Source organism: Pelodiscus sinensis, chromosome 13, assembly GCF_052426305.1.
Source record: "Pelodiscus sinensis isolate ZL-2025 chromosome 13, ASM5242630v1, whole genome shotgun sequence".
NCBI lineage: Eukaryota > Metazoa > Chordata > Testudines > Trionychidae > Pelodiscus > Pelodiscus sinensis.
In genome coordinates, this window is record NC_143064.1 from 28,265,262 (window position 1) to 28,288,156 (window position 22,895).

General features: G+C 49.9%; 1 protein-coding gene across 1 annotated transcript in view; it reads right to left on the reverse strand.

The window, feature by feature from the left end:
- LOC102459568 (relaxin receptor 1-like) overlaps positions 1 to 22,692 on the reverse strand; it is a 54,563-nt gene extending 31,871 nt beyond the window's left edge. The window contains exon 1 of the mRNA XM_089781629.1: positions 22,089 to 22,692. Coding sequence (XP_089637755.1) covers positions 22,089 to 22,137 — 49 coding nt within the window. The 5' untranslated portion in view covers positions 22,138 to 22,692. The remainder of the gene's footprint in view (positions 1 to 22,088) is intronic.
- Positions 22,693 to 22,895: the final 203 nt, after the last annotated feature.

Genomic DNA, 22,895 nt, shown 5'->3' on the forward strand with positions numbered 1-22,895 from the left:
CTGTCTCAGGCTAGCCGAGGGCTGCGCTTAAAGGGTCCCGACCCCCACCCCGGACACACAGTTCTAAGGGGTGCCCCGCTTGCAAAGAAGTTCTGGCTTGGAGTGCCCTGAGTGCCCACACTGGGCACATCACACCACTCGGCCATCAGCCCGGCTGCACTTGCCGCAGGCTGCCATCTGGGGAGAGGGAGTAATTGGGGGGCTGCAGGAGAGCTTCCACCCCCAGAAGCCCGCAGAGCCAGCCCAGTCCTCCCCATCGGGGGCTCGTACCCCATTCCTCCCTCACCTCCTTCCACTTACCCTTCCCTAGCCCCCCTTCTTCTTGATGTACAAAATAAAGATAACGTTTCTTCCAACATTGACTCTGTCTTTATTGAAAAAAACTGGGGGAGACTGGGAAAAGGAGGTGGGAGAGGGGAAGAGAAAGGCTGGGAGAGGGGAGGGCAACTAACATGATCAGGGGTTGGGAACAGGTCCCAGATGAAGAAAGGCTACAGAGACTGGGACTGTTCAGCTTAGAAAAGAGGAGACGGAGGGGGGACAGGATAGAGGTCTCTAAAAGCAGGGGTTGGGTGGAGAGGGTGCATTCAGAAAAGTTCTTCCTGAGTTCCCATAAAGAAGGACTAGAGGACACCAAAGGAAAGGAATGGGTAGCAGGCTTGAAACTAGTAAGAGAAAGTTGTTGTTCTTGACAAAGCAAATAGTTAACCTGTGGAACTCCTTGCTGCAGGAGGCTGTGAAGGCTAGAACTAGAACAGAGTTTAAAGGGAAGTGAGATAAAGTGATGGAGGTTGGGTCCATGGAGTCCTATTAGCCAGAGGGTAGGAGTGGTGTCCCTGCCCAAAGTTTGTGGAAGGCTGGAGAGGGATGGCACGAGACAAATGGCTTGGTCATTGTCTTTGGTCCATCCCCTCCAGGGTCCCTAGGGTTGGCCGCTGTCGGCAGACAGGCTACTGGGCTAGATGGACCTTTGGTCTGAGCCAGTACGGCCATTGTAAGCTCAGGGCTCAGTGTCGGGGGTCTCAGTGGACCCCCTTGATTTTCATGCACACCTGCTCCTAGGTGGCCAGGCTGGCAGCTCTCCTGCCCTAGACGGCCACTTTCCTGTGCCTAGTGCGGAGATCGTGGACGAGGTCCACGATGTCTGCACTAGCCCAGGAAGGTGCCCGCCTCTTGCGGTCCAGGGCAAACTCCCGGGAGCCGCCAGCCTGGTCCCGGCAAGAGGGGGTGGGCTGGGGGGCATCGGGTGGGTGGCTCTGTGCCGTGCCAGGTGCAGGGTCTGCTAGCTGGGTGCTGGCAGGCTTGCACCTGGCACGGGCACCGTAGCCAGCCCGTGCCCCTTTAAGGGGTCCGGGGCCGGGAGGGGGGCATAGAGTTTCCCTGGTGTTGGCCAGAGTGGCCACCAGGGAAACCTGGGGAGGGCTAGCCTCCCACTAGTTCGAACTAAAGGGCTACACAGCCCTTAGTTCGAACTAGCTAGTTTGAACTAGGCGTTAGTCCTCGTAAAATGAGGTTTTCCTAGTTCGAACTAAGCGCTCCACTAGTTCGATTCAAATTCGAACTAGCGGAGCACTAGTGTAGCACCTATTAAAGTTAGTTCGAACTAACGTCCATTAGTTCGAACTAACTTTGTAGTGTAGACATACCCTGAGGTACTATGTTCAATACAGACACAAACACACAGTCTCCTCTTGTAACATTGTTAGTTTAGTTTTAAAATCCTCATTCTCTACAGAGGAATGACCATTGAAATGCCACAGGAGAGGGGGGTGAGGAGGGATTTGGATGGTCATTGTGGCCAAAGTCCCCAGTGTTTCCTAGGAGATTGGGTTTCAAGACAACTTGAGGGGCATCAGGAGGGGGAGCCTTGCTGTGCTTGCTCTGAGGAGAAATCAAGGCCATTGACATCCTTCCAGCATCTTTCACCACCACCACAAGAGAACGACGGAGGAGGATGTGAGCCACTACACTGTGTTCTCACCTGCGTGTCATAGCAGATCCAAAGGGTCCTGCCTCTGGGCTTCAGGTGTCAGGACTGCTCTGCATTCCTTCTGCAAGCAGGGCATGTGTGAGGTTAGGAGCTCACAACTACAGGGAAGAGAAGGGCCTTCAAGCAGGAGGTTGCTGTCACTTTGGAGTTGATGTGTTCTAAGGGGGAAGTAAAATAACTCCTGCTGGCATAGACATCAGGGCTGTGTCTAGACTGGCCAGTTTTTCTGGATGGCTGCTTGAATTTCCGCAAAAGCACTGACTTCCTACTGTAAGAAATCAGTGCTTCTTGCGGAAATGCTATGCTGTTCCCGTTCGGGCAAAAGTCCCTTTTGCGCAAAATTTTTGCGCAAAAAGGCCAGTGTAGACAGCTGAGATTTGTTTTCCGCAAAAAAGCCCCGATCGTGAAAATGTCGATCGGGGCTTTTTTTGTGGAAAAGAGCGTCTAGATTGGCCACGGACGCTTTTTCGCAAAAAGTGCTTTTGCGGAAAAGCGTCCGTGCCAATCTAGACGCTCTTTTCTGAAAATGCTTTTAACGGAAACCTTTTCCATTAAAAGCATTTCCGGAAAATCATGCCAGTCTAGACGTAGCCCAGATGTCCAGGGCTGGCCAGGTTCTATTAGGGTCATTCCCTAATGAGACACAAAGAAGTTGGAGAGCTATTCGACTGTGAAATGGTGGCTGCTGTATTATTTATGTCACTGAAAAGCAGACTGGAAAATAGCCGGGAGGGGCCTAAACCTGCATTGTCCAGGGGGCTGGACCAGGTAGAACTTAGGAGGAGAAGGAGAAGGCTGCGGCTAGATTCACTGACTGCTCCTCTAAGATGGTAGTAACCTCAGGCTACACTACAAAGTTAATTCGAACTAACAGCCGTTAGTTCGAATTAACTTTGATAGGCGCTACACACGCGAACCGCTAGTTCGAACTTAATTCGAACTAACAGAGCGCTTAATTCGAACTAGGTAAACTTCATTCCATGAGGACTAACGCCTAGTTTGAATTAACTAATTCGAATTAAGTTAGTTCGAATTAGTGCTGTAGTGTAGACATACCCAGGAAGAGGCAGAGAGGCACCCTCTGGTGGGGGACGTGACAGCTCCTTCTCCGAAGTGCTTCCAGGCCGCCCAACAGAAAGGCAGTTTGGAGCACAGACAGAATGGGGAACAGGCCTTTCCATGGAGTTAAACCAAGGAAAGCAGAAGAGACTCAGGCACGTTATTAACTACAGTCTAACAAACCGGCTTCCTAGTCCTCTGGTAAAACCACGCTCCCTGAGGTGCAGTTCACTCCCTGTGATCAGATTAGCCTCAGTCACTTAAACCTCCATTTTGCTGAGGCTTTTCCATCAAGCAGCTCTGAAACATCATTCAGAGTATCAAAGCACCCCAGCCACTCAGCTCTGTTCATTAAAATCCTGAAATTAACTGTGTCAAAAGCACTCTTCAGATCAAGCAAAATGTTTCCATGCACTCCCTTTGATCAAGGCCCCAGAAAGCTGTTATCAGTCTATCGCTATGACAGGATTGTGTGAACAGGCCTGGCTTGTCATTCAAGCTTTTCTTCTGCCGCTAACATTCCTTTGGCTGATGATCTGGGTTTATCACTGAAGATGCATCTATTAGTTGATTTCATAATCTGGGGCAGTGAGTGTCACGTCTACATGTTAGATCATTCCTCCACTCCCTCCCAACCCCAAGCCTCAAGGATTCAAGCAGGCATTTTTAGGGTACTGTCTACACTACAGAGTTTTTTTTTTTTCAGAAAAACGGCCGTTTTTCCGAAAAACTTCACTTATGTCCACACTGCAATCGCATTCTTTTGACAAAAAAATCGAAAGAACAGAGGGGTTTTTCTGACATTGGTAAACCTCTTCCTATGAGGAAGAAGCCTTTTTCTGAAAGAGATCTTTCCAAAAAAGGTGTATGTGGATGGGGAAGAGGGAGTTCTTTTGAAAGAAGAGGAAAGAGCACAGGTGCCCTGGTAGCCACTCAGTCCCTAGTAATCACAACTTAAATGAGAGCTAGCGTCCGTTCAGTCTGGATGCTATCTTTTGAAAAAGCAGATTGCTTTTTTGATGCGCTTTTGCTGTGTGGACACTTTCTTTCGTAAGAAGTTTTTTCAGAAGATCTTCTTCCGAAAGAAGCCTGCAGTCTAGATATAGCCAGAGCCAATTATGCCCTCCCCCAAGGTGAGCTGTAATAAAAAGGCTAAGAATATGGAGACAGGACTGGCAGCAGGCTCAGGGGTAAGTGATGACACATGGGATAAATCAATGTTGAAGCCAGCATTTAGGCTACATCTAGACTACAATGACCTATCGGAAAAAGATACGCAAAATGCACACCGCAATTTGTGTACCTTTTTCTGGTAGTTTTTTTGTAACGAGGCTTTTCCAAAATTTGGCCTATCTACACTGGGCCAAATTTTGGAAAATCCTTCTCTTTTGGAAGAGCCCTTCTGCCTCATGGAAGGAGGAAGACAGGGCTTCCGAAAGAGCGCATCTGCTCTTCCGCAAAAAAAGCAGACGTAGCCCCAGTCTAACGCAGTCCGTGCTCCAAGCCACTTGCAGTTTACCTTAGAGAGCTACAATACAAACAGTCAGAAGTACTGGTGAGGCATCAGTGGCAGCCACAGTAGGTCTGTGGGGGAAGGTAAGGGGAATGAGTTTTAAAGAGAGAGCTGTGAGTGAATCTCAAAGAGGAGCTGCTTGCGAAATGAGGGAGGGCTCCAAGCAGAGGGACACTTGGCCAATCTCTGTATGGGTGGCAGGATGTAGCTAGCATGTTCTGGGCTTGGAAAGCTGCCCCATCTGCAGCCTCGTTGTTGGAGTGGTGACCTTTCTTCCCTTCCAGTACCTCTCTGCACATGGTTTTCTTTTGGGTCAGCTGCAGGGTTATTGTCAGCACCAGATTCCTAGTGGCTACCAGAATTTCTCCTGCTGATGATGAGGGAGTTTCATAGACCATCAGGTTCAGGTCACCACAATTCTGTTCACAGCATCCTCCTCACTCATGCCTCTTAGGGTACGTCTAGACTACCGCGTTTTGTCGACGGAAGTTTTGTCGACAGATACTGTCGACAAAACTTCCGTCGACAATTTGCGTCCAGACACATGGAGTTCTGTCGACAAAGCAAGCCGCTTTGTCAACAGAACTCCGTAGTCTGGACGCAGTGTTACAGGCAATAACACCTTCTGTCGACAGAGTTCTGTCGACAGAAGGTGTTATGCCTCGTAAAATGAGGTATACCAGCGTCGACAAAACCGCGGAGTTCTGTCGACGTTATGTCGACAGAACTCCGCGGTAGTGTAGACGCTGGTATTGTTTTGTCGACAAAAGTCCACTTTTGTCGACAAAACTAGGTAGTCTAGACACACTCTTGGAGAGGATGGGAGGTGTTTTGCAGCAGGAGTGACTGAGCTCTTAGGCAGCAATGATCCCAAGTTCTTGCATCTTACCTCAGGGCATGTTTAGCTTATTTCAAAATAACAAGGTGAGCATCCACAACTGCCACGTCCATTATTTCGAAATAATGGGCTTGTTATTTTGAAATAATAACTCCTGCTTGTGAAGAGAAATAAGCTTATTTTGAAATCATTATTTCCGGTGTTATTATTTTGACATAACTTATTTCGAAATAACCTGGTAGTGCAGACATAGCCTGAGTGACCAGAGCTATGCAGAATATGCTAGAGCCCCAGAATTCAGAACAGGCCTTTCATGAAGAACAGACTCCTCCTCAACGTTTGACCCATTTCTAGAGAGATGCTACCAAGGACAAGCGAAGGAATGGATGGAATTCAGAGTGGTTTACAGTGAATAGGCACACCCTTCATCAAACACATTAGAACAGGGGTGGACACTAATTTTTAAAGGGGGGGGTGTCACTTCATAAATTTCAGAAGTGGCCTTGGGCTGCCCTGGAAGGGCTGGAGCCTCGGGCAGAAGGGGTGGGGGCAGGACACTTCCCATGTTCCCCTGCCCACAGATCCTAATTGGCCTGGGGTGGGGGAGCGCATGAAGTCTTTGCCCCTCGCTACTCCCCCAGAACCTAGAGAGAACTGCTAGCTGTTTTGAACAGCCGGCAGTTCCATCTAGGCGCCCTGTGCCCCTGGTGGCAGGAGAAGACTTTGTACACTCCTCCAACCCCCAGGCCAATCAGGGCCTGGGGGCGGGGGAGCGCATGAAGTCTTTGCCTCCTGCCCCCACCCTGCAAGGGGCATGCGGCACCTAGTGTGAACCGTCAGCTGTTCTGAACTGTTGGCTGTTCCCTCTGGTGCTGCAGGCCGCTGGCGGGGGGAGACTTCATGCGCTCCCCAGTCTCATTGTCCTGGGGGCGGAGGAGAGGCAGGGCAGGCATAGGCTGGCTCAGCTAGCTTGGTGAGCTGGATCTGGCTCATGGAGGCCCCTTTGCCCACCCCTGCCTTAGAAGCTGCCTCTAATTTACTACCCTATGGCTAATAGTAGGGAGCACACAGTGTGCACAGTGACACATAGCACCCAAAATCTGCTATGCCTTGTACAGACTCAGTCCCTGTCCTGAACAGTTTACAGTCTCACAGTTTATCTTACCCAAAGGCTCATCTGCATGAATTCCCTAGCTTTTCGCAGGCTGACACTGCCTGGATCTGAAGTATTTTTCCACATTACATAAGAAACATTGCCCAGGGATTCAGCAGCCTCTCTGGAACAGTTGGTTGGAGCAGAAAAATAGCAAACTCTGGCCAGGTCTCCAGCCGTAAATCTTCCCCAGGGTCCGTGGGGACCCGCTGGCCTTTTATCAGATTTATTGACGCATCTGGGATGTTTGTTCTGAGGGAAACAAGGGCCCCAAATGCCTGCAGAACCTGCTGGTACTAATCAACATGATTCAAAGTGTTTAAGATTTGGAGCAGCAATACACTTCCAATCCATGAATCTTTCCTTAAAAATTGGAGCTTTCCCAAAAACTGCCAGAGAAAGCGACATCCATCCTAGGCCATAAAACTGATCTAAACATTTCTAACAGCCACATCCTGCGCTTGTCCTCCTGCATTCTAAGTTACAAGTCATTTGCGGACAAAGTTTCAATTTCTTAGCACAGTTCTGAGTGCAGCGTGGGCACTTTGGGCACATCTCAGCACCTGAGAATTAATCCACCGACTCCCCCCAAAAAACTTTTTTTTTCCCATTTTGAAAGCAGCATCTGACGTTCACTGGGGAGTATTCAGTATCGCACGTCAATGTCTGGGCATGTCCAGCAGCTGGGCCTGCTCTTCTTCCATCAGTGCGGAGGCACCTCAGGATTCCATGTGAGGCCCTGTGCCTCAGGCAGGCTACAGGCTGGCCCAGCGCCTCCATTCCAGAGCTCTGAATACAGAGTTCTCTTATTTAAAGCGCATTCATTTATGTAGGCTCATCACGGCTATAAAGACGCGTCTCTCCTGAGCTCCAGATGCCACCTCTACCCCAAAGCCTGAGCGATAGTGGGGTCTTGTACCCTGCTCAGCAAGACCAAGCCCTGTCAGCCCAAGCAAGAAGTCCGTGCCAAAGTGGAGGGCTCCTCACAGAGACTCCGCCATCAACTAGCCTCCTCTCTCCTATATACCAAAGGGCTCCCGCTTGAGCACCCCTAATGCTGTAGAAGGAGAGAGCTGTCTCTGCAGCACACAGGTCCCACGCTAGTCAGAGGACTTTGGAGGTAAACCCCCCAGTGCCCGGAGCTGTGTGCCATGTGCTTCCAACAAACCAGGCCACTGGGGTGGACTGTTGCAGTCTGCAGAAGCTCCAGGTGGCAGCAGTGCAGTCTGAAGGAGACAGAGACCTGGTTTATGGTAGCAAAGTCCATATTAATAGCACTCTGCAGGCCAAACAAGGATGAAGAAAAAAACATTTTGGTCACTGCAGCTTCACCAGCCTCTCACAGTCACTCTGGATCAATGAAACCCCAGGCTGCAAACTCAGCCCACACCTGGCAAAAGAAGGACTTCCCTTGCCAACCAGTTTTACGTGCCCTGACTTCAGGCACATAGTTCTTAACCATGCCCTGACCTCAGACACTCGGGCCAGATGAGCTGGATATGTAGCTGGGTGTCATCATTATACTGAACCCCCACTGCCCACATCTCCCCTTCTACCGTCCCAGCAGCCCCAGGTTCTCATTGAACAGAAAGGGAGGCAACGTGGAACCCAGCCCTTAGGGATGCCAAGCAGTTGCTCATCACCAGCCATTGGGAACTTTCCATAAGTCATGAATAGAGGCCCCAAGATCATCCTGCTCAGCTCCTGCTACTTTCTGCAGGTGTCTATGGCCTCTCTCAATCAACCGTATTAGTATGGACAGCTGTGATTCATACAGCATGGCGGTGAAACTGCAGGACTGGTAGCCCTGGAGGCCAAAGGTCAACAAAAGAAGACCAGGATTCCTGAGTCCTAGGCTTGTGTGTGACTTAGGGGAAATTATTTCTCTCCAGAAATCACAGGCAGTCTGTGAAGATCAAGTCAATAATGTTTAGAAAGGGCTTTGAAAAGCACCATGCCTTACACACAGTCCTCAAGCCTTCTCTGGTTCCTGATCCCAGAAATGAATCTGAAGTGCTTTCCCAGAGCATTCTACTAGATCTTGAATGTCACATGCACATAAATCCACCAGAGGCACTTTGACCAACCCCAGCTTCCCACAGATAGTCCCATTAGGCTTCCATTCAGTCTGTGACCAGCTGGGATGGATCTGGGTAGGAGGGAAGCAGACTCTCTCTTCAGAGTCTGAGCTACATGCAGCAGGGCTAGAACATCCAGAGTAGTTCCCACAGAGTGAGTCCAATTTCAACACACTACCATGTTTCCCTTCAACTACAGTGGAGGGCTTCAGACAGGAGAGGACTGGCCTGGTGGGACACTGGGAATTTCCCGATGGGCCGTCCTTCAAAGGACTGGCTGGAGGCTGCTGGAGGAGGAGGGGAATTGTGATGGGGCACTGTAGCCCCACACTTTAAATTCCCCAGGTCTGCATGCCGGTCATATAAGGGGGCACAGAGGGGCTGAGGGAGTGCGTGTGCGGCGTGCTCAAATGCCGTGCAACAGGTGAGAGGGGAGACTTCTGGGCGTGGCATGACGTCACGGCCCGGGACTTTAAAAACACTCGGCCCAGAGTTGCACCAAGCGGCTCAGCTCGAGGCCTGGCATGTGGTCTGGGGCCCGATCACAGACTCCAGCCCCACAAACTGGAAGGCAGAAGGTAGGTGGGAAGGGTGGGTAGGAAATAGAAGGAAGGGGTAGGAGAGGAAGAGGCTTGTGCTGAGGGGAAGGGGGCAGATCAGGAAAAGAAAGGGGGAAGGCACCAAAGGACAGTGTGGAGGAGAGACAAATGTCAGGGGGCCAAGTGGAGACAATGAGGAAAAGGGCAGGAGGGGAGGTGTCAGTGGGAGGGGGGACAGGGTGATGCTGGGAAAGGAGAGTGGAGGGGTATTGGGGGGGTAGAGGGGGGAGAGGGTGGTGCAGGGAGAAGGCTTGAAAGAAGGGATGGGCATGAGGAAGGTGGGGATGGAGCAAGTCATGTGTGAGGGCACAGGGGCATGAGGGGACTGGGGGCAGAGGGTGGTGAGGGGGTGGGCATCAGGGAAAAAGAGGGCAAAGGGGACAGGGACAGTGAGGGAAGAGGGAGGCACCAGAAGGTTGCAGGGATAAGGGAAGTGCAGGTGCCAGGGGGTTCTGGGGATGAAGCAGAAGGGCAGACACCTGCAGGGGAGGGACCAGCACCAGACGAGAGAGGCAGGGCAGGTGTGTAGAGGGAGGTGTTAGGAGAGGGGATGAGAAGGGGTAGCTCACATGATCAGAGTGGGGCTACTGGAGGAGTGGGCATAGGGGGGAGAGAAGGGCTGGTGCAGAGGGGCAGGTCCCACAAGGGCTGAGGGCAGCGAGAAGGGCAGGAGTCTGGACAGCAGAGGAGGGTGAGGGGTTGGGGGGCAGCAGGCACCAGGGGAGCTGATGGAGCAAGGGGAGGAGACATGGCAGCAGAGGGAAAAGGCAGAGGTTTATAAGATATTTATTAATAACTTGGGTGCCAGAGTGGCACGTCCAAACAAGCCACATGAACTCAATACAGGTGCACAACACAAATCATTCTGCTCATGGGAGGAAACTCTTAGAGGGAACACTTCCTCCAGCCTCTCTGCCCCCGAGTTAATGTCACACATATTAGGTTAATGCAACTGCAGGATAGTTGCATGAAGGGCTTTGGTGGGGGGCCAAAGCTATTCCCTAATCTTTATTGGTAGGAGGATGGTGGGAAAAATCCTTAGAGAGGGGTCACATAACACCTTTTACTTCTGGTCATGTGTCCATCTTTCCCCAAGAGTGTTACCTCCAGAGGCCTGGCTAATGGGAGTCAGGGGGTGTGGCTAATAGGGGTCAGTGGCGTGGTTAACAGGGGCTGGGGGTTTGGCTAATGGGGGTCAAAGAATAAATTTTAAAAAAAGTCTTTGATGTGAAAAAATGGGCCGTTCTCAACCCATTTCCCAGGCCTATTTTGATTGCCAATCCGCCCCTGGCTTCAGATACAAAAAATACTACTAAAGTACAACAGGAGAGCACTGCAGTGGCTGATTACAGCCATGTGCGCCTGGGTTTCAGTCATGGCAGCCAGGAGGCCTGGGCTGTGTTCCCACCTCTGCCAGGCTTGCTCTGCCTTTTCCCATTTGTGGAAAGCTAGAGACAGCAACCAAACATACAAGTGTTTCAAAGGATGCTTTGCAGATACGAGCTCCATTCAAGCTCACCACTACCAGCTGGGCAAGACTCCAGTCCCAGTAGGGATGGTCCTGGTATTTCCAGGAGAGTCAAACAGCACGGCTCTCCTCTCTCTTCCCTCCCATGCTGCACCTTTTGTTGCACTTTCCCTGTGTTTGAGAGCCAGGACATTTTCTTCAGGAGATGGACAGAGCTGCTGCCATGCATACTAGCGGGACCAATAATGTCCTGGGATTCAGATGTTGACAGTGGGGACCACCTGGCTCTTTTTTTTTCTGGGGGAGGGCTAGCATAGTGGCTTGATCATTGGCCTATTAAATCCAGGGTTGTGAGCTCAGTTCCTGAGGTTACCATTTAGGTATCTTGGGCAAATCTGTCAGAGATGGTACTTGGTCCTGCTATGAGGCCAGGGGTTGGACTTGATGACCTCTCAAGGTCCCTTCCAGTTCTATGGGATAGGTATTTATTATTTCTGTTCGAGTCAGGCCTGACTCCAGTCTCCCTGGCCAAAATTCCTTCTTTTACCAGTTTCCTACAGTGCATTGTCCTTCTGCTCTGCTTCCTGTTGTCACCACCTCAGTGGTGGCTGCATTTCTGTGGGCTCTTTGGAAACGGTTTTGACATTGTTTGGGATGAAGGGGATGAATCTACATCTGCAAACCAAAGATTTGCAAAACAAACATGGAAGTGTTATGGGCACATTCACAAGCCATGAAAAGAACTTCAGCTAATGTTTCCCTGGACATTTTAAAATATAACTCTCATATTTATTTTTACAAGTATTTTTTGGGCAAAAACTATATGAAAAGCATACACGCTTTATTTCAATGATAGTATTTTTCTAACAAAGAAGGAAATGAAGGCTGGAGTGTGAATGTGGGGGTGAGGAGAGGCAGGGTGTGGGTGGCTTAGGGCAGAGGGCTGGAGGGGTGGGGAGCCTCAAGGCAGGGGATGGGGATGCTCAGGGCAGAAGGAGGGTGTGCAGAAGTCAAGGCAAGTGTGAGGTGCAGGAGTCAGGGCAGGGGGCCCAGGACAGGGGAGAGGGAAGTGGGTAGGGCCTACTGGGGCTTCCCAAGATGGCAGGATGGTGCAGCGCCCCTCTACCAGCAGCCCCACTGTGGTTGCTTCCCTCAAGGCCTGCAGGCAGTCTCGGGGTGGGGGGGGCAGGTTCTGGAGGCTTCCATCCCTTCCTGTACCCCCCCCATGGATCTCGGGGGGGGGGCATGAGGCTCTGGGGGGCTGCCCGCGGACTCAAGTGTCCCGCAACAGCCTGCAGACTGTCTGAGGGGAGCACGGTTCCTAGAGCTGCCACCAGCCTGGAGGACACCCCCTCTCTGCAACCTGCAGGTGGTTTCGGGGTAGACCAGACTCTGGAGGCAGCACCCTCCTCCAGAGTCCCCTCCCCTCCCCTGTGGCCTGCAGGCAGTCTGTGGGGGACCAGACTCCAGAGGTAGGGTTGCCAGGTGTCTGGTTTTCACCTGGACAGTCTGGTAATTGCAGCTTCTGTCTGGTAAAAAAACCTCAGAAAATACTGGACATGCAAAATGTCCGATATTTTTTGTTTTTCCTTGGGCGGAAGGCCTGCAGGGACATTTTCCCCCTGCTGCGGTCTGGCGGGGGGTGGTGTGTTCCAGGGACCACTTTAAAAACTTCCCCCAGCCTCCCCTGCAGCACGGCCAGATACTTCCCGTTCCTCTCCTGCATGAAGGAGAGGCGCGCACAGGAGATCTGGTGGGTGGGAGAAGCTCCATGTGCTGGAGCCCTGCTGTATTTCAGCGAGGTGACGCTGAAAGAGGCTGCAGCTTCTTTCTCAGGCTCAGGCGGCTGCAGAAGCTGCCAGCAAAACTTCTTTTGCTGTGCGCAGGTGCGTGAGGAGAGGCGAGGAGATGAGAGGAGAGGGAGAGGATCCATTCCCAGAGTGGGAGGCCAGGGAAACCCCTGAGCCCATTCTCTGCATGGGGCGCCTTTTGGAAGGAAGGGGCAGCCACAGCAGGGCCAGCGTCTCTCCCCCGCCCCCTTCCCTGAATAGGCTGGCTAGCCTCTGGCAGACTGGAGCCTTAACAGTTAGTATGCAGGACTGGAGGGAAGGTGTGTGTGGGGTGGGGGGGGGGGTACCTTGCAGGAGTTGGAAGGAAGAGAATCACCCCCTGCCCCTTCCCTGCATGGGGTGCATTTAGGGAGGAAGGGGTGGCCACATCTGTGCAAGCCCCAGAACTCTTTCCCTGCAATATGCTGGCTTCAGCAAGGAGCAGTGTCTTGTAGCCCTACACTGGCTGCAATGCCTCCTTAACAATGAAGATGGCATGCAGGACATGAGGGAAAGGCTGGGGTGGGGGGGAGGGAGGAAGCAGAGGAATCACTTGCAAGAGGGAGGGAAGAGACGCCCCTCCACCCCTTCCCTGCATGGGGTTAGGGTTGCCAGGTGTGCGTTTTTCACTTGGACAGTCCAGCAATTGTGTCTTCTGTCCAGTAAAAACAAAACAAAAAATGAAACAGATACCGGTATCTTCTGTTATCTTCTGTTTTTCTTGGACGGAAGGCCGGCTGTGTCTGGCAGGTCCTTTTTTTTTTTTGCTCAACCAATTTTTTCCCCACCGTGTTCGGTATTTTTTGTGAAACTATCTGGCAACCCTGTGGAAGGGCCTGTCTTTCCCTCCAGGGCTCCCCTTCAGCCTGCTGGCTGTTTAGGTGGGGGGCAAGGTTCTGGGGCCTCTCCCCCTCCAGCAGCCTGCAGGTTCTCCATGAGGGGGGCAAGCTCTGGATTTGGGGTGGAAGGCTCCTTACTTGGTCTGGTGGCAGGCAAGATGGCAGAGCCCCAACCCCGCTGGACACTCCCTTTGTACTGCTGCTGCCCTCAGTGTCCACTCTCAGTATCGCATCCTTCCTCTCTGTTCCCCTCTCTTCTTTGTCCCTCCGCTTTCTGCCCCCTCCCTTTCCATGTTATGGAAAACAGTCCCATTCCCAGCACGTCCCATTTTTCACACACAACTGAACCCTGACCTTGTTTTAAGTAGGGCAACAGGAAGCTGCATACCAAATTTGGCGGTCCTAGCTCTAACAGTTTACGAGGTGTTGTTGAACAAATGGTCTCACAGACACACAGATACGCTCTAAGTCTGTGGCTACATTGGCATGTTTACACTGGCAGGGTGTTCTTGCGCAAGAACACTGCTGTTCTACTGTAGGAAATCAGGGCTTCTTGCGCAAGAACTATGATGCTCCTGCTCAGGGATAAGCCCTCTTGTGCAAGTGTTCTTGCACAAGAGGCCAGTGTAGACAGGCAACATAAATTTCTTGTGCAAGAGAGCCCGATGGCTAAAATGGCCATCGGCGCTTTCTTGTGCAAGAGAGTGCCTACGCTGGCACGGATGCTTTTGCGCAAAAGCACATCTCTTGTGCAAAGACACATGCCAGTGTAGACAATCTCTTGAACAAATACTTTATCGCAAAAACTCTTGCGTTAAAAGTATTTGCGCAAAATCTTGCCAATGTAGTTGTAGCTTTCAGCTATGTCTATACTACAGAGTTTTTTCCGAGTTTTTCAGGTCCAGGGACCGCGTCTGTTCTTCCAAAATGTTTTATGAGGAAGAAGGGATGTTCCAAAAAAGGTTTTTTTCCTGCCATTTGGCCCAGTGTAGATGGGCCAAATGTCAGAAGAGCCTCTTCCGAAAAAAGAAGCGGAAAAAGCTATGTAAATTGCAGTTCGCAATTTGTGTAGCTTTTTCCAGAAGAGTGTAGACATAGCCTAAAATAGATAGATAATCTGAAGTGACGTGCACAAAAAGTTGTGTTAATTGTGCGTTTGGCACAACGTGTGCTCCAGAGGAGGGTGGGGCATATTTATTAAGTGTTTCACTGTGCAGAAGAAGCTTGAAAACTTACAGCTTGATACAGTACTTCATGAAACAGCATGACTGTGCTTCAGCTATCTCTGTGAATGAAGCAAATCTGTGTGTCACCTTTAGTCCCATGAGCTGGGACAAAGAATATCTTTTCTTATTTTGCATCAGATGCAAAACAAAGAGCTAGTGCCACGAGTCAATGGGTGAGTGCATGAGGCAGTCATATTGTGTATGTGTTGAATGTCTTTTTCTTTCTAGGGCACTAGAAGAAGATCAGAGAGTCAAGATGTAATATGACTTTCTCTCTTGTCCTGTAAAACACACTGATTGATATTATCTCAGACACAAGATGTAATTTGACTTTCTCTTGTTCTATAAAATGGTGATATCATCTCTCTCTCTCTCTCTCTCATCATCATCATCATGCCTTCTTGTACCGAAGAATGGCTAGCATTAAAGGTTCTATTTTCTAAGGATAGAAATGTAGCTGTGTTAGTCTGGTGCAGCTGAAACAAAAATCAGGACTATGTAGCACTTTAAAGACTAACAAGATGGTTTAATAGGTGATGAGCTTTTGTGGGCCAGATCCACTGTTTGATCTGAGGAAATGGGTCTGGCCCACGAAAGCTCATCACCTATTAAACCATCTTGTTAGTCTTTAAAGTGCTACATAGTCCTGTTTTTTGTTTTCTAAGGATTCTTCATACCCTTAAATACGGAGAACAATACTAGGATTTGATTGCTAGCATAGGACCCTCCCGCCTTAACTTACACCAGGCCAGTCCTATGAGCTAGCCTTGTATATAGGGTGACAATTGGTGTGGCCCCTTCTGGAGGCACAGAACATACTGGCTCTGCCCCAGAGCCCCACCAATGCTCTCTTGGAATTCTGTGCTAGTAGGAGCAAAAGTAGCTCCCAGCATAACTCAGGCAGTGAGGGAGCTACTCTAAGTTACAGCAGCTCTGTGTCCTTGAACGGGTCTGCCCTAGGCAGAGCCTGCACCAGAGTCGTTTTCTCCTGACTTCCTTCCATCCCAGGCCTGGAAGTTGAAACAGCCCTGCAGCCTGAGCCCCAGTGCTCAAGCTGAGCTGTATAGTTGCTTTGTAGATATAGGGACTTTTATAAGCCATATCTGCTGCTGCAGAGGAGCTAGAAACTAATGGCCCTTGTGCCCCTCTTCTGTACTGTCCTGAGGACTCAGCTGGTCCCCCCCCACAGCATCATTTACGTGAAGAGGTGCCAGCAGTGAGTCCAAGGGGACTTGACAGCAGCATCTGTGATGTTGTGACCAGTACAGTAAACTTCTGATAATCCGGCACCTTTAGGACCCAGGGGGTGCCAGATTATCAGATATGACAGACTATCGGAAGGGGGGGGCTATGAGGGGTCTGGTGTACGGTGGGTGGGATGGGGGACGGCGGTGCTGCGGGACCAATCCGGCAGCACCCCATCTGCTCTGCCCCAGACTTCCCCAAGTCAGTTGCTGCTGAAACTGACCAGCAGCTGACTCGGGGAAGCCCGGGGCAGAGCAGCTCCAATTGTCCAGCTGCCTGGAGCACTTCCGGGTTCCAGGTGGTATTGGACTATCAGGAGTGCCGGATCACTGGATGCTGGACAACTGGAGTTTTACTATACTAGGAAATCCCCAGACCTTTTCGGAAACAGTCTGTGCAGAATGTGTACAAGGTTGGGGTTAGCTGAACTGATAGTTTCAACGTTCCTTATTCAAGAAGGTTTTTTTTAACACACTCACAATGGGTGCGTTACTACCTCCATCACATCACGGGTTAACATGGTTGATTTCCTTTTGCTCTCCTAATGCTGATCACACATTGTGCTTTGACACTATCAGGCACAGTTACATGGGTGCCCTGCAAGACAAACAATTCAGGCGTGAATTAAAATACCAACAAAGATAAAGTGCAGATAAAGGGTTTAAAATAGAAATCAGGGTGCTGGGATCTAACAAATGGAAAACCTTTTAAATAGGCAAGTACGGCAGCCCTGAGCTCTGGGATGGAGGGCATGTCAAAGACCTGGGCCAAAGAGGCCACATGGAACCAGTGGGAGGCGAAAGAATTGACATTCAGGGTACGTCTACACAGCAACATTATTTTGAAATAACTAACAATTATTTCAAAACTAGCCAGTTAGCCCATCATAAGAAAGAATTTTCAGATCTCTCACGTCGGTCTTCTCTCCTGAGCCTCCGGTCTCTCGTTCTCTCTCTCTCTCTCTCTCTCTCCTCCTTCTCCTGGGGAAGCTATCTTGGTAATGGGTAAGATAGCCTGAGTGTTACCCATTACCAAAATAGCTTCCCCAATTATCACCTCTAATACCATTAACTCACAAACATCCCACTCTCCCCACCTCTAATATCATCAATTCACAGACACTTACCTTCCTTCTTCCCCCCCCCCCGCATCCCCCTCCTGTTCTGAAATGTGATTTGTCCTTTTCATATGTGTTAATTTTTTTTAATTGTATCCTTTGGTATATATGGTTGTGCCAATTTTCTTCCACTATTTGATCTGAGGAAGTGGGTCTGGCCCACGAAAGCTCATCATCTAATAAACCATCTTGTTAGTCTTTAAAGTGCTACATTGTCCTGCATTTTGCTTCAGCTACCCCAGACTAACATGGCTACATTTCTATCACTAAATACAATGAAGCTGCTTTCCTGGGAGCCAGCTGAGTTTAACCAATACCATTAACTGATAAGCATCAGCTTATCAGTCTAAGGGTTAGTCAGTTAAACTCTAACATCCCTACTTTGCAGCCAACAAAGATCACAAATGTACCGCTGGATGGAACTGGCGCTGTGATGACAGGGCCAAACTCTGAGCTGCTTGTTCAGTCCTTACCCACAGCTGGCTCATGCACAACTCTTGCTAAAGCCCATGGGAGGTGTGTCTCAGTGAAGTCTGGCCCTGATGCTGGCAAGCAGCTCTTTGAACTCCACATGCACCAGTTCTGAGTGAGAGCAGGAGAGCGAAGACGGAGGCTGAAGGCCGTCATTCCCATGAAAAGCCCTTCCCCCTCCATTAAGAATAGAGGAGGAAGGGTTTTCTGCATCCTGGGTGGTGACTGGGGCCACAGCACAACTGAGCCCCTCTGGAGCCAATTCCACTTTCCCAAGACATGGATTCTTTATGTCGGGCTCTGGATTTCAGAGCAACTGCAAATAAAACCTAATGAAACAAGCGCAGAAAAAGGACAAGTAGGTAATTAAAGGGAGGAGGAGAGTGATCCCCAAGGAGTGATGAAGGAAACAGTAACATTTAACTCAACCTTAATACAGCTAATGCTTTCACTTTTACATTTCTGACAAATGGCTAGATTTGGAGGAAAGTGAGTCTGGAGAGGCAAGGGAGAGCAAGAAAAGAGAAATAATGGAGAGGAACAGTGCTTAACCCTTTGTTCTCCTCCTCTCTACTGTCTTCTATAGAACCCTGCAGCTAGAGGACCACACATCTTCCTTTGTTTGCCCGGGCTTTAAAGATGGGTCCAATTCCAAAGATGAACCCTGGATCCACCCTACCCCTGGACTTTGTGTCTAAGGCCCATCGTGACTTACACTGTGAGATGTTTTTCTATTGCAGAGGTCTCCAACCTTTTTAACCACAAGATCACTTTTTCAATTTAAGTGCAATGTAAGAATCCATCTCCAAACCCAAATACCCTTGCCCCGCTTCTACTGGCCACGGTTCCCTATTACTGATCAATGGGAATTGCAGGAGTAATGTCTGCAGGCAAGGACACATGTGGAGACCCCCTGCTCTGCCTTTCTCGGGGGCTGCAAAGACATGCTAGCCACTTCCAGGAGAAGCAATTACCATTGGGATGATTACTCCAGCCACAAGTATTTTAGAACTCACCACTCAAAGAATTAAATTTAAGCGTAAGACAGAAATGAAAATTATGAAATGCACAAACCAGTCAGAAACCAAAACTGCCTACACTCTGCTGGCAGTAACAGGAAGTAACGACAACCTCCTACATATGTGTTGGGTCGGGAGATGAGAGGGAAGGACAGTGCGTGTTTGTGAGAATGACAGGCACACACAATGTGTGAGTGACAGAGATTTGCATTGTAAAGCTCCCTCCAACTCCTTCTCTTCTGTATGGAGGTAGGGTATAGAAGTGGGGGGAGGAGGGACACCCTGACAGCACCTCCCTCTTCTCCCTCCCACACTACACAGCAAGCAGGAAGCTCCTTGGGGTCAGCTCCAAGGCAGAGGGCAGGAGCAGCAGGGCAGTAGGTGGAGGGGAAACTTAAGTGCTAGTGCTTGATAGCTTCCTGGCCAAACCAGTCAGGATCACCTGTCAGAGGCTCCAAGATCCCGATCTACTGGTTGGTGACCACTGTTCTATTGCATTCACACATCACGTGGGGGCCCTGCTATTTCTTTGATTCCATTCAGTTAGGGCTCAGTGCACCCAATGGGAATCTTTCAACTGAGTATTGGATCTGGCCCCGTCCCATAGCTACTGTCCCTATATGGCGCTATGTAAATAACAAAGAAGAGCTTATTAACGTAAGTTTTCCAAAGAGAGGATATCAAGCCACAAATTCCCAGCCAAACACAAGCTTTGGAGCTGTCCCTTGTGGATCTGGGTTTGGATTATGAACACCACAAAGTTTCCACATTCAGAGACCAAGACAATGAGAACTACGCAGAATAAGAAAATATGATGGTGGTTAAGGGCACTGGAGAAATGTAAGAAAAGAAGGCAAGAAGTAATGGCCAGAAGGAAGGGGAAAAATGGAGATACAGTCTGCGTTTCAGATACAGTCTGCGTTCCTGGACCCTCTACAGACCTGCTTGCCTTCTGATGCTATAATTCCATTCCCTGGATTGTTATACCAGCCTACAGAGAGAACTAGAAGCATTTTCTGAGATCACCTCCTGATTTTTTTCTTGGTGGCAAGCTCACTAGAATGCAGGGCACCCTGTGGTCTCTGGCTGCCGGCAGTGTCAGGTGTGGGCAGCCCTTTGTCAGCTCTGGTTCATGCCAGGCTGGCATCCTGGGCTTTGGGTCTGGAGTTTGAGAGATCCAATCCAAGTTCAGCCTGGCTTTCCCCCAAAGCGTTACACTGCTGTCACGAAGAGGAGCCAAGTTAGAGACTCATATTCCTCTCCTGACTCACAGAGTCAGGGTGAAAGGGTTAGCAATAAAGTTAGTCACGAGCAGTTATTAAATTAGCTGTATGGTCTAATCTAGTCACCACAACACCTGAAATCTCGTTCTGGCCCTGAATTCCCTTTACTGGGTGGTCTCTGGCAAATCATTTGACTTTTCTGCATCTCAGTTCATCCATTTTTACTACGGCAATGCTCCTGACCTAGTTCACAGGAAGTTGTGATGATAAGTTAGTAGTTACTGTCTGTAAAGTTCTCTGGGAGTACAAAATACTATCTAAATCATCTCAGTGTTTGATTCCCTAAGACAGTTTTCCATTTCCTGGGCCTTTAGCCAGATTTTCCTGGACTTTAAAACAAAAGCTAGAAGTCTATGTTTGCAAAGGCAGAGATGTGACTTGGGGGACCCTTCCCATTAGAAAATCTTGCCCCACTCTCAGATCAGAACCCTGAGCTGGTTGTGAGTTATATTAAGCTTATTGTACACTTAGTTCAATAAACCATTTCCTCCAAAGGAATCCTCTCACTTTTACACTTTGAGAAAAGGTCCCTTACTCCCTACATGCCCCTCTCCCCCCAAGGAAACCAGATAATGTTACAAGTACAGGCAGTCCCCGACTTACGCGGATCCGACTTATGTCGGATCCGCACTTACAAACGGGGCTTTCTTGCCCCGGAGCTCGCAGGCAGTGGTCCGCCACCTCGACCTCCGGGGCGAGAAAAGCTGCTCCCGGTGCCCCTGGTCTGCTGGGGACCATCTCCAGCAGACCAGGGGCACCAGGAGCAAAGCTGCAGCAGTGGCGGGTCCCGCGCCAGAGCAAAGCCTCAGAGGCGCGGCACCCCGCTGCTGCGGCTTTGCTCCCCATGTGCCTGGTCTGCTGGGGGGGGGGGGGTGCTGCCGGTTGGTCCCACAGCGCCGCTCTGGGCACTACTGGACCAACCCGGCAGCACCCCAGCTGCTCTGCCCCAGGTGTCCTGATTCAGCTGCTGCTGGTCAGTTTCAGCAGCGGCTGAATCAGGACGCCTGGGGCAGAGCAGATGGGGTGCTGCTGGGTTGGTCCAGTAGCACCGAGGAGCGGCGCTACTGGAGCAACCCAGCAGCACCCCAGCTGCTCTGCCCCAGGCGTCCCCAAGTCAGCTGCTGCTGAAACTGACCAGCGCTGACTACAGGAAGCCCAAGGCAGAGTTGCTCTGCCCCGGGCTTCCTGGAATCAGCCGCTGATCAGTTTCAGCAGCAGCTCACTTGGGGACTTGGGGTTCTTAAGTTGAATCTGTATGTAAGTCAGAACTGGTGGTCAGTTTCAGCAGCGGCTGAATCTGGACGCCAGTTCCGACTTACATACAGATTCAACTTAAGAACAAACCTACAGTCCCTATCTTGTACGTAACCCGGAGACTGCCTGTAAATACGAAACCAGTGACACAGATACAGGACAGAACCTGCAGCTTCTGGGAGGTACATCTTCCTACACAGTACCCTTTGGGGCAGATACCCCTCTGGCCCTTGAGGTCTGGATATCCGCTTTTGGCACAAATACCTGTCTGGCACGCATGTGCACACACACATACACTCACACACACTTACACTGATATACAACATGCATAAATGATACACACACATCCTGGTAACAGTAAGTATTTCGCTGTTGAGGTGAAATGGGTTGCTTCAAAACCAAATCATTTTAAGGAAGTTGCTAATAAAAAGAGCTCTTTAGGTTATGGGAATGGGGGGGTACAGCCACCTTAGCCTTCTCACTGGGTTCACTATATTTCTGCTCTCCCCTCCACAGTTAACAGCAGGGAAAAGTTTGCGTTGTCATTGGTAAACAGCAAAACAACAAACAGTAAAACTGGCATACTGAAGAACTTCTGGCTTTGCCACCTTGTCCTTTTCCAAAATCCAGCTTTAAGGGTCCCTTAATCATCCTCTCTTCATCCGCACAAAACTTATACTTGCGCCAGGTCACCTTAAGATGATGAAATTAACAAAGCTTCTCTTTCTGCTCTCATTCAAATCTAACATCTCTCTTCCTTTTGGACAAGCAACATAACTGTAGTCTGCCATTGCTTCTCCTTCCCTCTCAGTCTCCAGGTAATGCAGAAGCCCAGAACTAATGACAGAATGGACAGAGGTATGCGCAGGCATACGGACACAAAGACACACTGCTTAAACTAAAGTACTGATGCAGCAAGGGAATAAGGAGACTCAGATAATGGTGCAGATTCTGACAGACATTAGCACTCCATCCTCCACGCTCTCCATCCTTTCCAGTGAACAAGTGCTAAATCTATCCCAAAACTCTCATTCAAAAAACCCACAATCAAACATTTTGATTTTCTCCCCACTTGGAGTAAAGTGAACGGCAAACATGGCCACTTACTTGTAACAGCTTGGAGAAGAGAAGGCAGAATAATCAGGAAAAGCTTCATTCTGGTAGCTCTTGTAACTATAATCCAGGCTAGAAAGGATTTTGAAGTTTTCTGGGTTACTGTAAAGGAATGAGAGGGAGTAGTGGAGATGATGTGGCTCTTGTTTAGCTAGCTCATACACATGTGCTCTCCTCTCCCAGAACTGCACACACCCACATAGGAGATGCTGCAGACTCCTCTTTGCAAGGCGCTATTGCTGTTGACACCTGCCACACCAGGTTTCTTCATGCACCACACACTGGCAAAAGTGGCAAGTTGTCCCAGGACCAGAAGAGATTTGCAGTTCCGCTCACCCTCACATTTAAGTTTGTGTGATGGGGCGGTGGGGTGGGGGGAGGGGAATCTTCCTTCACCACAGGAGGTAGGTGATTGACTCCCCTTGCCTTACCCTTAGCTCACCTGCCTAGGGAAACGACCTGAGGATCTGCTTTAAAATGCAGAAGGATCACCTGCTTTGTTTCACTTCTCGCTGCTGAGGAGGATTCCTAAGGCAAACTACCTTTTCAGTCCTGGCTGTGTGTGCCTGCTGATGCAGATGGCTGTGCAGCGGAAGGGAGCAGGGTCTCTGATGAGTGGCTTCCTTGCAGGATGCCCACGTCCTAACTAAGAGATGAGAGGAGGAGGGGTGATTTTTTTCAATGGGCTAGTGAGGACCTGGCAAGAGGGCCCTCTGCTGGACATGATATTTCATGAACAAGGCTTCAGATCAGCAGTCTCACTTCCTTCTGGCTCATTTACATATATAGTTGTACCACTCT